The sequence below is a fragment of the Canis lupus genome, chromosome 9, assembly GCF_003254725.2.
Source record: "Canis lupus dingo isolate Sandy chromosome 9, ASM325472v2, whole genome shotgun sequence".
NCBI classification, from domain to species: domain Eukaryota; kingdom Metazoa; phylum Chordata; class Mammalia; order Carnivora; family Canidae; genus Canis; species Canis lupus.
In genome coordinates, this window is record NC_064251.1 from 60,003,953 (window position 1) to 60,018,913 (window position 14,961).

Here is a 14,961-nt window from a genome sequence, read left to right on the forward strand (position 1 = left end):
ATCCTGGCGCCCCGATTATAAGCACTTAAGTGACATTTTAAATTTTAAAAAAATGGCCAACTGGACTATGGTGTCTAAGTATTTCCACTTGAGTGACAAAACCACAGAGAAATGCAAAGGAGTGATTGACATAAAATTAAGGAGAGTGTGGACACCTGGGTGGCTCAGCAGTTGAGCGTCTGCGTTTGGTGCAGGGTGTGATTCTGGGGTCCTGGGATTGAGTCCCACATCGGGCTCCCTGCATGGAGCCTGCCTCTCCCTCTGCCTGTGTCTCTGCCTCTCTTTCTGTGTATCACTCATGAATAAAAAAATATTTTTAAAAAATAAGGAAAGTGGTTATTCTGGGGTGTAAGGAAGCATTTGTGGCCCAGTGGGGGCAGGGAGGAATCAGAGAGGCTGATCAAGTTCTCTGTCTTGAACCAGGTGGTGGTCACAATGGTGTTTATTGTAATTCATGAAGCTATACATTTGTCTTGTTGTGGCTTCTGTCTCTATGTTTTATTTTATAACAAAAAGGTGGGCTTTTTCTGACCTTTGTTTCCTTTTACTTTTCTGTATTGTCTGAGTGACAATACACAGTGAGTCTTTTGGTTTCCAATGAATCTTCTATTTATTTTTCTAAAGATTTTATTTATTTTTTTGACAGAGAGAATGTGAGCACACAAGTAGGGGAGTGGCAGGCAGAGGCAGAGGGAGAAGCAAACTCCCTGCTAAGCAGGGAGCCCGATATGGGGCTCTACCCCAGGACCCTGCGATCTTGATCTGAGTCAAATGCAGACACTTAACTGACTGAGCCACCCAAGTGTCTCTCCAGTGAATCTTCTAAATAGCTATTTCTTTTATTTCTTTCTTTCTTTCTTTTTTTTTTTTTTTTAGATTTTATTTATTTATTTGTGAGAGACAGAGAGAGAGAGGCAGGGACATAGGCAGAGGGAGAGGCAGGCTCAATGAGGGACTCTATCTCCAGACCCAGGATCACACCTTGAGCCGAAGGCAGACTCTCAACCACTGAGCCACGCATGTGTCCCACTTTTCTTTAAAGCCAACTTTATTTTAGGGGACCAAAAGAATAAAGCACTTAGAGTCACCCTGCCAACCCTATGTGACCCATCCCCAAGTCCCAGCCAGCCCCGCCCACCTGTCCTCATCTCAGCTGTGTGGTTCTGACAGACACATCCTCACCCCTAACACTTCATAGAGGCCCATATTCATGGAACACTCACCCAGAGTTTCACCCTCTGGCACTGGCTTCTCTACTCTTCATGTCTGCACTGACAAGAGCTTCAAAGTGTTGGGAGGATGGCACACCTAGAGTGTGGAAGCAGTGTGCTACCTCCACCAGCAACCTGTAAGCATAAGCAAAGTATTTTCCTGGCAGGGATTATAGGTGCCCTCACTGCTACAGATTTCTTCCAGGAGTCCAGCAGTGACCCAGGAGAGTCCCTGAGGCTGGATCGAGGACCAGGGATCCAGTAGGGGCAATAGCCACTGGCTGGCCTTGGTAAGAGCTGGCCAGGTCCCTAAATTCTGTCTCCCTGGAGACCCAACTCAGAGTTGGCCTTTATCTGAGAAGGGTCAAGGTCGGGAGGAAGCCTACAGGTCTTTTCCCAGGCTCCAGAGGCAGGTGGGGCCTGGAGTTTGGAAGTGGGGGGCTCACAGGAGCCACAGACTCATTATCCTCTCCAAACCTGCTCAGTCACTAGGTTCCCCAAATAAGAAAACAGAATTGCCACCCTCCCAGGCCCTGCCCCACCCAGACAGAGTGAGGACACAACTCTGACTCTTTCTTCCTCATCCTCCCCTCTCATGTGTTATTCATTCCACCCCCTACATCTAGCGAGTTCCCCATTTCTCCCCACCCTCAAGCTGCTTTCCTTGCCCAGGCCTCTGCTCAGCTGATGGTTCACTGCTGTGACTCCACGATAAATGGCATGTGCTCTGCCTGGACACTTGACATAGTGAAAGCACGTTGTCTGCTGGCACCTTGCCAGGCACTTTGTTTTCACAACCCCATGAGGTGGATACTATTATCAACCCCGCTTTATAGATGAGGACACTGAGGCCCCAGACCTCTATGTCAGCTGCCATATTAAGGCAGATGTCATGTGCTGTGGTGAAGATGGGATCCGAACGCCCGGCAGCCTGGATCCAGATTTGGAGACTGAGACTGAGGGCTCTGGCGTCAGCGGGAGCTGGGCTGGAATCGTCCAGATTCTTACCTAGAATCTTCCAGGTAAGTTGGAATCTTGCCCAGGGACTTGCAAGCTGTATGACCTCAGGAAATTCACATCACCTCCTGAGCCCTAGTTTTTCCATCTGTACAATGGAGATGCTGATCTTACCTTGGGTTGTGGGGAAGGTAAGATGAAGTAGCGCACATAAAGCTTGATGGACAGTAGTTACTATCTCATTGCTAACAGCGCTTCCTGCTTCCAATCTTCCCTCCTGAGTCCCACCCACCACCCAGCAGGCTGAGTAATCTTTCTTTAAAAAAAAAAAATCATTTCTTTAAAAAAAAAAAAAAAGCCATCTTGATACCATTACTCTGGCTAAAATATTCCACATGTCTCCAAGGCTCTTCGCTGCTACAAGATAAATCCTCTCTCTTTACCCCAGGATCCAAGGCCTCCCTGATACGGCCTCTGATGTTCTGCCCCCCATGCATTTCCTCTGCCTCTCCTGCCGTGGATTCTCACTCTCACGTCCCACACTTCATTCCCTGGCTTTTTCTCTTACCTACCAGGCTCTGCTTACACTCTCTCTTCTGCACATGCAATTCCTGCCTCCTGGAACACGATTCTCCACCACTCCCTAGTTCTGCGACTCCCCTTCTCTGCCGAGGTGAATGAGAAGTGGATTAAGCCATACTCTCTCCTCCAGCCTTGCCTTGCAATGCCTTTATTGTTATTCTTACAATGCAACGTGGAGTTATGGCTTCTGTCTCCTCTACTAGAATATAAACTCTTTGAGGCAGAGACTTATACAGAGGAGCCACGCCCGGTTGGAGGTTGGGAGTCCCAAGTGGCCTTACTCCTGGGCCCTGAGATCCTCTTGGCCTTTCCATTTGCCTCCCTGGAGGACAGAGAAGCACCTGCCAGGGAGAAAGCCCTGGCACTAAAGGTCTGGAGTGCCCCTTGTTGGAAGATGCTTTTTGGAGGGATCTGCCCAGCTCATAATGGCTCTTTTCTCCAGACTTCTCTCCTGCGCAGTGACAGACCAGCTTCCTAGGACACAGCTGATCAGACTATAGGCCGCAGCCCCAAATGGTCCAGTCTCAGAGCAGAATCAGATCCAAGACACAACATACAGTTATCCAGTAGGGAATTAAAAAGAATTCCAAGGACACCTGGCCAGCTCATCAGAAGATCATGTGACTCTTGACCTCAGGATCATGAGTTTGAGTCACACATTTGGTGTAGAGATTACTTAATTAATGAATACACTTTATTTTTTTAAAAATTTTTTAAATTTTTATTTATTTATGATAGTCACAGAGAGAGAGAGAGAGAGAGAGGCAGAGACACAGGCAGAGGGAGAAGCAGGCTCCATGCACCGGGAGCCCGACGTGGGATTCGATCCCGGGTCTCCAGGATCGCGCCCTGGGCCCAAGGCAGGCGCCAAACCGCTGCGCCACCCAGGGATCTCTGAATACACTTTAAAAAAAAAAAAAGAATTCCAGCCCTTTACCTGAATTTCAAGAACAATAGAGGAATTCAGACTAGAACTCACAGCAGCACTTCCCACCTGTTCTCTCTTCCCCGCCCCCACTTGCACCTGCTCCAACACCTTTCATAACACCAAATCCCCCGATGCTCCTTAGGTGTCTCTTTTTCTCTCCTCCCTTCTTCCCAGTTCTTTGTCTTAACCTCTCACCTCTACCCTTCCTTCCTTCTCCCTGCTTTACCATCCCCTCTACCTAATCTTCTGATTCTTCACAACTTGGGATCTGGGAACCCAGTTAGCAAATGGTTGGAGAACAGGGCAGGCATAGGGAAGGTATCTGACACTGGCACATTAATAAATACTCTCCCCAATATGCACACAGGGGATCTGGCACTTTCTTCTGTTATTCTTTCATTCCAGACACAAGTCTCATGTACAATTTGCCTATCACTACCATATTTATCCTGAGGTCTCGCAGCCATCCTGACTCACTTGTCTTTTCCCATGCCTTGCCTGCCTTTTATAGTTCACAAAGCGCTTTTATATTCCCTGTCTCACCAGAACTTCCTGATAACCCTGGGAAGGTGGAGACTAATATTGTCCCCATGTTACAGATAGAACAACTGAAAGAAGCTAACTCACCTGCCCGAGGTGCCACAGGCAGGATTTGAACCCAGATCTTCCTGAGTCTAGGTAAAGCTCTTAAACACTACTCTCCTTGTCTTTTCAATGAGATCTTCTTTCAGCTGATGCTGAGACCACCGTGTTTATATTAAGATACACACATATGTACGCACACAATCACACCCATCCGTGTAGAAAGAGATCCAATTCATGCAGTGTATAGATGATACACCCCAACATGCAGACTAACCTGTGGACACCAAATGGTGAGCGCATACCCAGGAGCAAGCACAGCACCGGGGCACACATGTCCACATACAGAAGTACAGTCTCCAGCCACGCATGTGTGTGCACACCACTAGAAAAGCGTCATTAATATGGGCAAAAGTGAGGCTAACCCCACTGCTCTTCTGGTGGTCCTCTATGGCCCTGAATTCCCCCCAGGTCCCCCAGTTACCATGGCCTGCCCCTGCCTGAGCCCCTCCATCCCCTTTTCCTCCTGCATATTCTTTCATTGTGCCCTTTCCTGAACTCAGCTCTGCCACCAGGCTCTGCTGGGATCTCGTTATTTTTACAGCTGCAGGGAGCAACCTCTCAGAGAGAAGAAGGGAAGGCTTTGCTAAGAGGGTGGATGCCTAACTCTCAGAGTCACTGCCAGCCCAGCCTAGAGGGGCAAAGTTTCCCCTGTCCAGCTGAGATGGTGGCTGTGGTCACCTCCAAGGCCTGCCAGAGGGACCTTCCCTGGCAAATTGGCTCAGCACTGCTGCCAACTCTCCCCTCAGGGCTGGGGACACCCGGGTTTGGCTCTGGGCTTTGTGCCCAGAAAGGTCTCTAGCCCAGCAGCCAAGAGAAGGGGATTCTGCATCAGTGAGGATGTAGACAGAGCCCTGAAATTCTCCTTGTTTCACTTCCACTTACAGAGCAGGGAGCTCCAGGGCTCTGTTCATTGGTGTGGATCAGAGAACCTGCAGGGTGGTTTGCAGCACCAAGAGACAGGAGAGGGGGGCTAGTTCTGGGAATCTTTACATGAGGGCAAAAGTGTGTTGGAGGAGAGAGGGAGGGAGAGGCTTGGGGACAAAAGGAGGGAAGCAGAGAGTATCTTATCACGGGTAGTCTCCTCTTGGCTGCAGAGGCAAAGGAAGACCACCTCCTGAAAACACTTTCATCTTGCCACCTTGCCCCCATCTCCATAAACCTACCAAGACAGCAGAAGGACTCTGGATTCCTCTTTTTTTTTTTAAGACTTTATTTAGGGATCCCTGGGTGGTGCAGCGGTTTGGCGCCTGCCTTTGGCCCAGGGCGCGATCCTGGAGACCCAGGATCGAATCCCATGTTGGGCTCCCGGTGCATGGAGCCTGCTTCTCCCTCTGCCTGTGTCTCTGACTCTCTCTCTCTCTCTCTCTCTCTGTGACTATCATAAATAAATAAAAATTAAAAAAAAAGACTTTATTTATTTATTTGAGAGAGACAGAGAGTGAAAGAGAGCACGAGCTGGGGGAGAGGCAGATGGAGAGAGAAAGACAGATTCCCCGCTGAGAAGGGAGCCTGATGCAGGGCTTGATCCCAGGACCCTGCGATCATATGACTTGAGCCAAAGGCAGATACTTAACTGACTGAGCTACCTAGGTGCCCAGGACCCTGATTCTTCCTGCTAACTTCCATCAGCAGCTGCAATCAGTTTAGCTAAAGTGGCATCTTTCCTGCTTGACATCTGGCTGTAAAGACCCAGTGTGACATCAGATGTTCTCCTTCTGAGGTTCCCCTCTGGCTGCCCTGATTCTCAGACCCATACCCAGCCTCCTAGACCTCAGGACCTCTACCAAGAGCTGTCCACCAGATTGGACACCTCTGAGTCCCTGGCTATGTAAGGAGTGGCTCTGGGGACAGCCTGGAAGCATCTTTCTGGCACAGGGTTGGTTGGGGTAAGGCCTCTGGGGGCTCCCCCAACACATCCACCCTCTCTCTGCTGAAGAGTGAGTCTGTTGTTGATTTTAGCAAAGTTTAGCAAAGAACTCATTATTTCATTTTCCAGCCCAGAATGCCCCAGTTGTGGAGTTAATTCCCCATCCTGACATAGGGCTAGCGCCAGACGGAATCAAAACTTTTGCTGAATACCCACTGGGCACCACTGTTTCCATCACAGGGTTAATTAGTCCCCATGAGCCTTAATCAAAGGAGGCTGCCTGGGCTGGGAGTTCAGAGACCTGGATGTCAATTCTGCAACTGATGACTGTGTGGGTGAGTTCTATCAGACAAGGTCCTTTCCCTCTCTGGGCCTTGGTTTTCCCAACTGCAAAATGAGCAGCTAAACCCGGACAATTCGCAAAGTCCTTTCCAGCTGGCTCGAACTTTCCATGACATTCTGTGATACTGACATTTCTATAACAGCCAACCATGGTCTAGGATGACGTTCTTAGTCATTCCATGACATTTACAGCCATCTACAGCATTCTATGATGACATGGAAGGTTAGTCCTTGACATGCAATGACATTTACAACCATCTACAGCGTTCTATGACATCTCTTGACATTTACAACAATCTATGACATTTACAAGAATTCACGATATCCCGTGACATTGACATTCCAGAGCATTTTGCGACATTCCTTGACATTCAACAGCACTCTATGGCATTCTAGCTGTGATATTCTGTGGCATTCTGTGACATTCTAAATTTATACCGTGTCGACTTGTCTCTCTTCTGAGGGGCCTCCCTGACATAGCCAGAGAAGCTGTATTCTCCTTCAGGATCGTCCCCCAAGTCTCCTCCTACTCAAGGCGCATGACCCCTCTGTGGCCAGAGGCCATTGAATCTGGGTCTGTAGAGTCACCTGACCACAATCCTGATGTGGGCTTTGGGGTTGTAAGGGACAATGTCTCCAGCGACAGTCATCTCCTTGGGAGTTTTTGCTCCCAAAAAGATCCTTCTCTCACTCCACCACCAGAATGTTGCAATTAATGGCTCCTTCCTTCAGGATAAGGGGGTCTCCTTGGCATAACATTAAGTTTAAGCACACAAGATATTTGCAAAGATTTGACCTATGGGAATGGCAATTTTATATGGTTCAACCTAATGCAACAGAAAGAATGTGGATTTGAGAATCAGTCTTGGGACAAACACCGGTGCTGCTGTTGCTTAGCTGTGAAACCTGGGCAACCTTGTCAGGCCTCCCTTTCCTCATCCATAAATACAAATAAGAACTTCTTACTCAAGGGGTTGGTGGAGGATTCAATGGGATAATGCAAGTACAGAGTAAGGCCAAAGAGCTAGAAAAGAATAAGAAGGCCATAAAGACCATCTTTCTTCTCCTTCGTTTCCTTCCCCTGAAGCCATAGGAAAACAATTCATGCGTGAAATGGCACAAGTCAAAAAAGAAGACCTGGGTTTTGATCTTGACTCAGCCACTTCCTCACTGTATACCCTTGAGATGACGATTCTGTTCTGCGGACTTCAGCTTTCCCATCTGTAAAATGGGGTAGGAAACAGATCAGTTCAAGGACCTTCTGGCTCTGATGGCCTGGCCTTCTCTGGCTGGGAGGGGAAAGGTGATAGAACAAGGAATCCTGGAGTCTGGTGGGGCAGGCCCTGGGGAATAATGGGTCACCATAGTCTGTGAGGACAGGACACAGGCAAGTGGGAGGAGCAGGGCAGACCCGAAGGAAGAAACGTTTCTTTCTAACCATTGTGAGATGACAAGCTTGGTTGTGATGCTGCTTCTCGTGTTTTCAGCAAATGGCTCTACAGTCTCCACCTGAGGGAGTGGCCAAGCGCCAGGCCAGGCGGGTTGTGCCATTGGGTTGTGCCACCTCCAGCCCTGTAGGCCCCGGGGTGGTGGGAAGGAAGCTGGTCTGGGGCTGAAACCTTAAGAGACTGCGCCCCCTGGTGGCCAGATTCTGTCATTGCAGCACAGGGCTCCAGGTCCAGGGGCTGACTCCCCCACTGACCAGGGCTTGGTCTTAGCCGGGCAAATTTCTTTTTGAGAGGACATTGAGAGACGGATTTGTAAGGAGGTGACTCAAGCTGGGGCAAGCCTGTAGGGCAGAAGACTGGTAAAGACCCTTAGTAACCTGTTCAACAAAGTTTAGTGAGCACCTACTATGTGCCAGGCAGAGTGCTGGGCTCTCCTGCTGAGTGTTGAACAAAACAAGGACCTTGCTCTTGGAGGAGCTTACAGAGTATGGGGCTCCTGGGCTGACTGAGGACCTACTATGAACCCGATTCTCGTCTCTGGACTCTTCACAGTAAACCTGGGAGGTGAGAATTATCATCCCCATTTTGTCGGTAAGGAAACTAAGAGCTGAGGCTGCATAGCTAGAGGGGGCAGAGCTATGATTCATTCTTAGATCTAGATGCTTCCAGAGTTTCCCATCACATGAAGTTTGTGCAGTAGGAAGAGCCCATCCCAGGCAAGCCTCTCATCTCAGTAGCCTTCTTTGGGAAATGGGGCCTAGGAGGTTTCAGTGGGTTCAGCAAGGAAGGGGGTATCCGGACCTCTGCCCACGCCCTGAGTCCAGTGGGACTGCCTTCCAGACTGAGGGATGCTCCAGGGAAGCAGGCGTCCGAGAGCCTGGGCATTGTTCTCATTGTCTTGGCCTTCTCTTTGTCTGGGGAGCATCCGGGGCTCGCTCCTCCCCTAGCGGAGATGGGGGCCAGCTGCCTGGAGAGTCTGCTGCCGCTCATTAGAGCCCTCATAAATGCCTCTCTCATGGGACTTCCCACCCCAGGGTCTGAGGGAGAGTTTGACACGAATCTAAAAATAGCTGCTGTTTTGTTCCTTTGTTGGAGGGGAGGGGCTGGCAGAGGGGCTCCAGCTCCCCTTAATGACCTGCCCACAAGGAACAAAGCCTATTCTCTGGATTTGCTCTGCTTCCGCAGTGCCCTGGCCTCCCCAGCTCCTGGAGTTGGGTGGTGAATGGTGGTCCTGCTGGCAGAGGCAGGGCCAGAGCCCAGGCCTCTGAGCCAGACGACCTAGGCCCCAGTAGCACACAATGTGCAGTGAGATGTATGGGCAAGGCTCTGTGGGGGGAGGAGTCTGCATGGGTCATGTGACATTGGGTTTGATGTCACACCCCACATCGCAACTGATGGAGGATGGTACAACAAATCACTGTGTGGGGCTTATTACAGGCAGGCAACTCTGGGATGGTGTGCGACTGAGCTAGAGACTCTGTGGCCATGTGTAGGTGACACTATGTTGGGTGTTGGCTGGTCATAGTGAGCTTCACTACATGCAGGTGACACTATGTGTGTGTTGGTTTGACAAGAGGTGATGGGACTGACTCTGCAGGTGACACTGTGTGTGACTCTGTGGCTATGTTGGTGACACTGGGAGGTGGGGCTAACTGTGCAGGTGACAGTGATAACCAAATGGCAGGAAGCCATGGTAGCACCCATAGCCCGGAGCGAGCCTGGCCCAGCTTCTAATTCCTGTCTCTCTAGGCAGCTTGTGGGAACTCCTTTGGGTTTCTCTTGTTCATTATTCCTGTTCTTTTCCTTTTACCTGCTACTGCCTTGCTCCCCAGGCATCTCTCTACATCTGCACCAGGAGTGGGATGCTTGGCTTTCAGGGGTCCTGCAGATGTGGCCACCCACCACCCAATGTTGGGAGAAAAGCTGAACTAGAAGTAAGCACGCCACACTCCTGTGGAGGCCCGCCCAGGGACAGGAGGCAGGAGTGGGGAGCAGCCAGGAGGCTCTCAGCCTCACCCTCAATGTTTAGGTTCACTTCTCTCTCTCTCTCTCTTTCGCTTTTTTTTTTTTTAATTTTTTTATTTATTTATGATAGTCACACAGAGAGAGGGAGAGAGAGGCAGAGACACAGGCAGAGGGAGAAGCAGGATCCATGCACCGGGAGCCCGACGTGGGACTCGATCCCGGGTCTCCAGGATCGCGCCCTGGGCCAAAGGCAGGCGCCAAACCGCTGCGCCACCCAGGGATCCCATCTCTTTCCCTTTTTTATAGGCTCTTTTTTTTTATTTTTTATTTTTTTTAACATTTCACTCATCTATTCATGAGAGACACAAAGAGAGAGGCAGAGACAGGCAGAGGGAGAAGCAGACTCCACGCAGGGAGCCTGATGAGGAACTCCGTCCGCAGGCATCCCTAGGTTCACTTCTCAAAGGTAGAATGCATACATATGTTACTGCAGAGTTTTAAAAAGAATCGAAGCAGACATGACAAAAAAGTTATTCATTGTTAATCTAGTTGGTGTGATTTTGAGTAATTATTATACTGTTCTTTTGACTACTCAGAATTTTTAATCTCTCAAAATAATGAACAAAGGCAATACTGCACATGATAGAGTTTGTTATACACAAAAGTTAACACTGATGTCAGGCACTGTGCTGAGTGCTTTATGTGGATTATCTTGCTGAATGTTTCCCACAATCCTAGGAAGGGGCTATGGTTAGCATCCCCCATTTTATAGATGGGGAAAAATGAGGTTCAGAGGCCCTGTGGCAGGTGTGCTGGCTTTTACCCTAACTTCCACACTGCATGGGAGCTCAGGAAAGCCCCGAGTTCCCCTCTGCTGGATCACCTGGCACTGAGGGGGTGAGGCCTAGGTTTTATGTATTAGTTATTTATTATGTGCAATAAATCATCCCCAAATGCCATGGTTTAAAACAACAGTAATCATTTAACATCTCTCACAGTCTTTCTGAGTCAGGAATCTAGGGGCAGGCTGGGCTGGGCAGTCCTGCTTAAGTGATCCTGAGTTTTCTGTTAGATGTTGAGGGGCTGCACTCATTTGAGCATTGGACTGGGGCTGGAGGATCCACTTGCAAGTTAGCTTACCTCACATTTCTAACAAGCTGATGGGACCTGTCAATCCCTCTTTACGTGGGCCTCTCCTCAAGGCATCTGGAGCTTCCTCACAGCCTGGGGACTGGGATCCAAGGGTGAAAACCCCAGGAGAACCAGGCAGAAGCTATATTGTCTTTTATGACTTGGTCTTGAAGTCACATAGCATCACTTCCACAGTATTCTACTGGCCAAAAGGGTCACACCTGATTTGATATAGGGCAGGACTGTCAGGAACTCTGCAGGGTCTGAGATTTTACCCTAATTGCGTGCTAAGGAGTTAGCCTGCCTCTGCTTCTTGGATGCTGGCAGAAGACATGAGGTGCGCCAGAAGAAGTTTGTAACTCACAGCAATAGCAGTAGCCAGAATTATAACAGCAGAGCCCCAACTCCCACAGATCAGCACAGAAAGGACTAAAAATCACCTGCACACAGGGCAGCCCGGTGGCTCAGCGGTTTAGTGCCTCCTTCTGCTCAGGGCGTGATCCTGGGGTCCCGGGATTCAGTCCCACGTCGGGCTCCCTGCATGGAGCCTGCTTCTCCCTCTGCCTGTCTCTGCCTCTCTGGGTGTCCCATAAATAAATAAGTAAATAAATAAATAAAGTCTTTTAAAAAAATAAAAAAATAAAAATCACCTGCACACAGACTGGGTCATGTTATAAGAGAGCAACTCTAATTGGGGGACCCAAATCTTCTATCATTAGCAGTAGCATGCCTGCTCTTTCCCCCAGAGGGGGACACTATGTCAGTCTTCCAGAGGGTTTGCCACACAAACATCCATGACAAGAGAGTCCAGAACAAAGGACAGTCAGAGCCTTGCTCACGAGTCATGCTAAAATGTGAGAGCTCAGTCTTAGTCAGCTGGGGCTGCCGTCACACAGTCCCACAGACTAGGTGGCTTAAAGGACCTAGAACTTGATTTTTCACAGTTTTCAGGGACTGGAAAGTTCAAGATCAAAGTGTTGGTCAATTTGGTTCCCAGTGAGAGTTTTCCTGTTGGCTTGTAGATGGCCACCTTCCACTGTGTCCTCTCATAGCAGAGAGGGGGGGTGGGGAGGGAGGGAGAGATAAGGAGAGAGGGAAACCTCTTACAAGGCCATCAGTCCTATGGGATTAGCGACATCCTCACGTAATCTCTTCCTGAAGCAAGAAATGGGGAGTGGAGGCCACAGCCTCTTTGTTAATAGTGATAACATCCTTTAACAAACACCCTTAACTATTTTTGAATATCTGAAGTGGAATTTGCCTTTCTCTTTTTATTTCTTTCAGAACATTTCTAATTCCCCTAAGGCAGATGGATGTTCCCTGACCAACCATGGCCAAGATCATAATTTTTTAAAAGTGAGGCACCTGGGGGGGCACAGTTGGTTAAGTGTCCGACTCTTGGTTTCAGTTCAGGTCCTGATATCAGACTCTTGAGATCAAGCTCCACCTTGAGACTGTCTCTGTGCTCAGCAGGGAGTCTGCTTGGGATTCTCTCTCCCTCTCCCTCTGCCTCCCACCCCACTGGGCTCTCACTCATTCTCTCTCTCTTTCTTAAATAAGTCTTTTTTTTTTTTTAAAGAATTTTTTTTAAAAAGCACGTTGATAATCTTCAAGCCACTAAGCCAGTTTACACACAATTATTCAGAAACATAAGTAGAGATTATCTAATACAACTGTCTTCAATTTTACTTTTTATATAGAAAACATCAATTCTATGTAAGTAATACAGATATACTTTTTTTTAAACAGTGCAATAGTATTCCAGAGTATAGATATACCACAATGTATTCAACCATAATTCTGAAAGACATTTAAGTTATTTCTAAATATTTCTGTATTACCGTAGTGCTTTAGGGAATAACCTTACAAATATATTTTTGCATGTATGTGCTAGTAATTTTATAGGATGGATGTTTTCAAGTGGAATTGCTGGGATCTAAAATACACATACTTTATATTTTGATAGATACATGAGTGTGCTCATTTCTCCACACCTACTCCATTATTGAATACCATCCGCTTTTTAGTTTAGTAAATCTGTTGGACAAAAAGTAGTTTCCTCACGTGTTTTAATTTTCATTGTTATTAGTGAGCTTAAGCTTTCTTCATCATTTACTGGCCATTTGTAATATTTCTTTCTGAACTATTTGACCATATATCTAGCCTATTTTACTATTGGATTGCTGTTATTTTTTTATTGGTTTGCAACAACTCTTTATATGTCCCCCCGTCCCCCTCGGTGAGGTTTGTTAAACAAAACAAGCTGAAGTCCCAGGAGCAGGTCTCTTTGGAAGGGCAAAGCTTCTTAAGAAGCTCCAGGGGAGGTATCCCTGGGTGGCTCAGCGGTTTAGCGCCTGCCTTTGGCCCAGGGCATGATCCTGGAGTCCCGGGATTGAGTCCCACATCAGGATCCCTGCATGGAGCCTGCTTCTCCCTCCTCCTGTGTCTCTGCCCCTCTCTCTCTCTATGTCTATCATAAATAAATAAATAAATAAATAAATAAATAAATAAATAAATAAATAAAAGAAGCTCCAGGGGAAGCCTGGGAGGAGCAATTCTGGATCCTTGGCTGCCTAGGAGCCTGTAGGAGGAATCTGCACCTGCAACCATCCGGCCTTCTCCCCGTGGTGCCTCTGCCAGCACGCACTCGTAGACACAATCAGTGCCACCCAAAAACACCAAACACAGCTGAAACTCACATCCATGGATATGCAGAAACAATAAAAACTGCATGAGTGTGCATACCCACATGGGTATGGGCATGGGCATACATGCCACGTGTCCCCATTCATAAATGGTAACATGTACAGATGTAAGGATACCCACAGGTACAAAGTACATGTATGTGTGAGCACAAATACATCGACATGTACACACAGGCCCTTTCAGGTACAGCTCTGTTAAGAGATGCAGTGCGCACATGTGCACACAGACCCAAATGTGGGTACCTACTGTCTCAGCCAGAGGCCCAGCAAGAAACAGTTGGCACACTCAAACAAGGTAAGCAAAATGTAATGAAGGGGCCATCCACAAAGGTGAGCATAGGGTAAAGGAAAATCCAAAGCTATAGTGATGCCCTTGGTGCTAGCAATAGTAGGGAGCCAGGTTGCCCACCCTCGGCCTGGAGGGCCAGGGGATGGGGCCATGTGGGAGCTGGTCAAAGCTACAGTTTTGCAAAGCTACAGTCCTGCAGTTTTGCAGGACTCTCCAACAGAAACTATGGCGATCAGATAGTCGGATCTACTTTATAACTCCTAGGCCACTACTGAGCCACAGCCTGATGGGGGAGGAGCTGGCCAGTCCAGCCCCTGCCTTCTGATCTGCTGGCCAGGGTGGCCATTGGCCGAACCCAGCTAGAAGCCAGACAGGAATCTGGTTGAGGCGCTTGCAGGGTCAGTGTTCTTGGGGGGCATGAAGCAGGGTGGAGAGCAAATCTAGAGGGACAGAGTATGTCTAACATTTGTGCATGTATGATGGCACCCACACGCAGGGCACTAGGGTATACACACACACAAAGATGCACAATGCAATGTGTTCACATGTACACTGTACCGCCTATACACAGTTTAGACCAACACAGGCCTTAGAAGAAGGCTGAAAGCAACACCCTGGGCCTGGCCTAGGCCACAGGCGAGATCCTCCTCCTTTCTTTCCCCCTCCCCCTTCCTTCCCTACCCCTCACTCCAAGCCCAGAGCCAGCTCTTTGCTGAGCTCTTTGTTACTCTTGGCAAAGACCGAATCCCAAAGGGACAATGGGTCAGCCAGGGCTGCACAAATCACCAGCTCTTTGGGGGCCTTTCATGGTCTGGCCTGCCTGAGTGACAGCTGAATTGGGTTCAGATCGGGAAGGAGGGGGAGGCTTCTGGAGGCAGGCCCTATAGCCAT

At 48.6% G+C, this 14,961-nt stretch overlaps 1 protein-coding gene across 2 annotated transcripts in view; it reads left to right on the forward strand.

Moving 5' to 3' along the window:
- Positions 1–1,862: 1,862 nt before the first annotated feature.
- Positions 1,863–14,961, forward strand: part of LOC112677089 (uncharacterized) — a 38,141-nt gene continuing 25,042 nt past the window's right edge. The window contains exon 1 of one of the 2 annotated variants that reach the window (XM_049114464.1): positions 1,863–2,233. In XM_049114464.1, the coding sequence (XP_048970421.1) occupies positions 2,048–2,233 (186 nt within the window). In that variant the 5' untranslated portion in view covers positions 1,863–2,047. Of the gene's footprint in view, positions 2,234–8,058; positions 8,545–14,961 lie in introns of those variants that run through there. The other variant, XR_007413105.1, reaches the window with a different exon arrangement.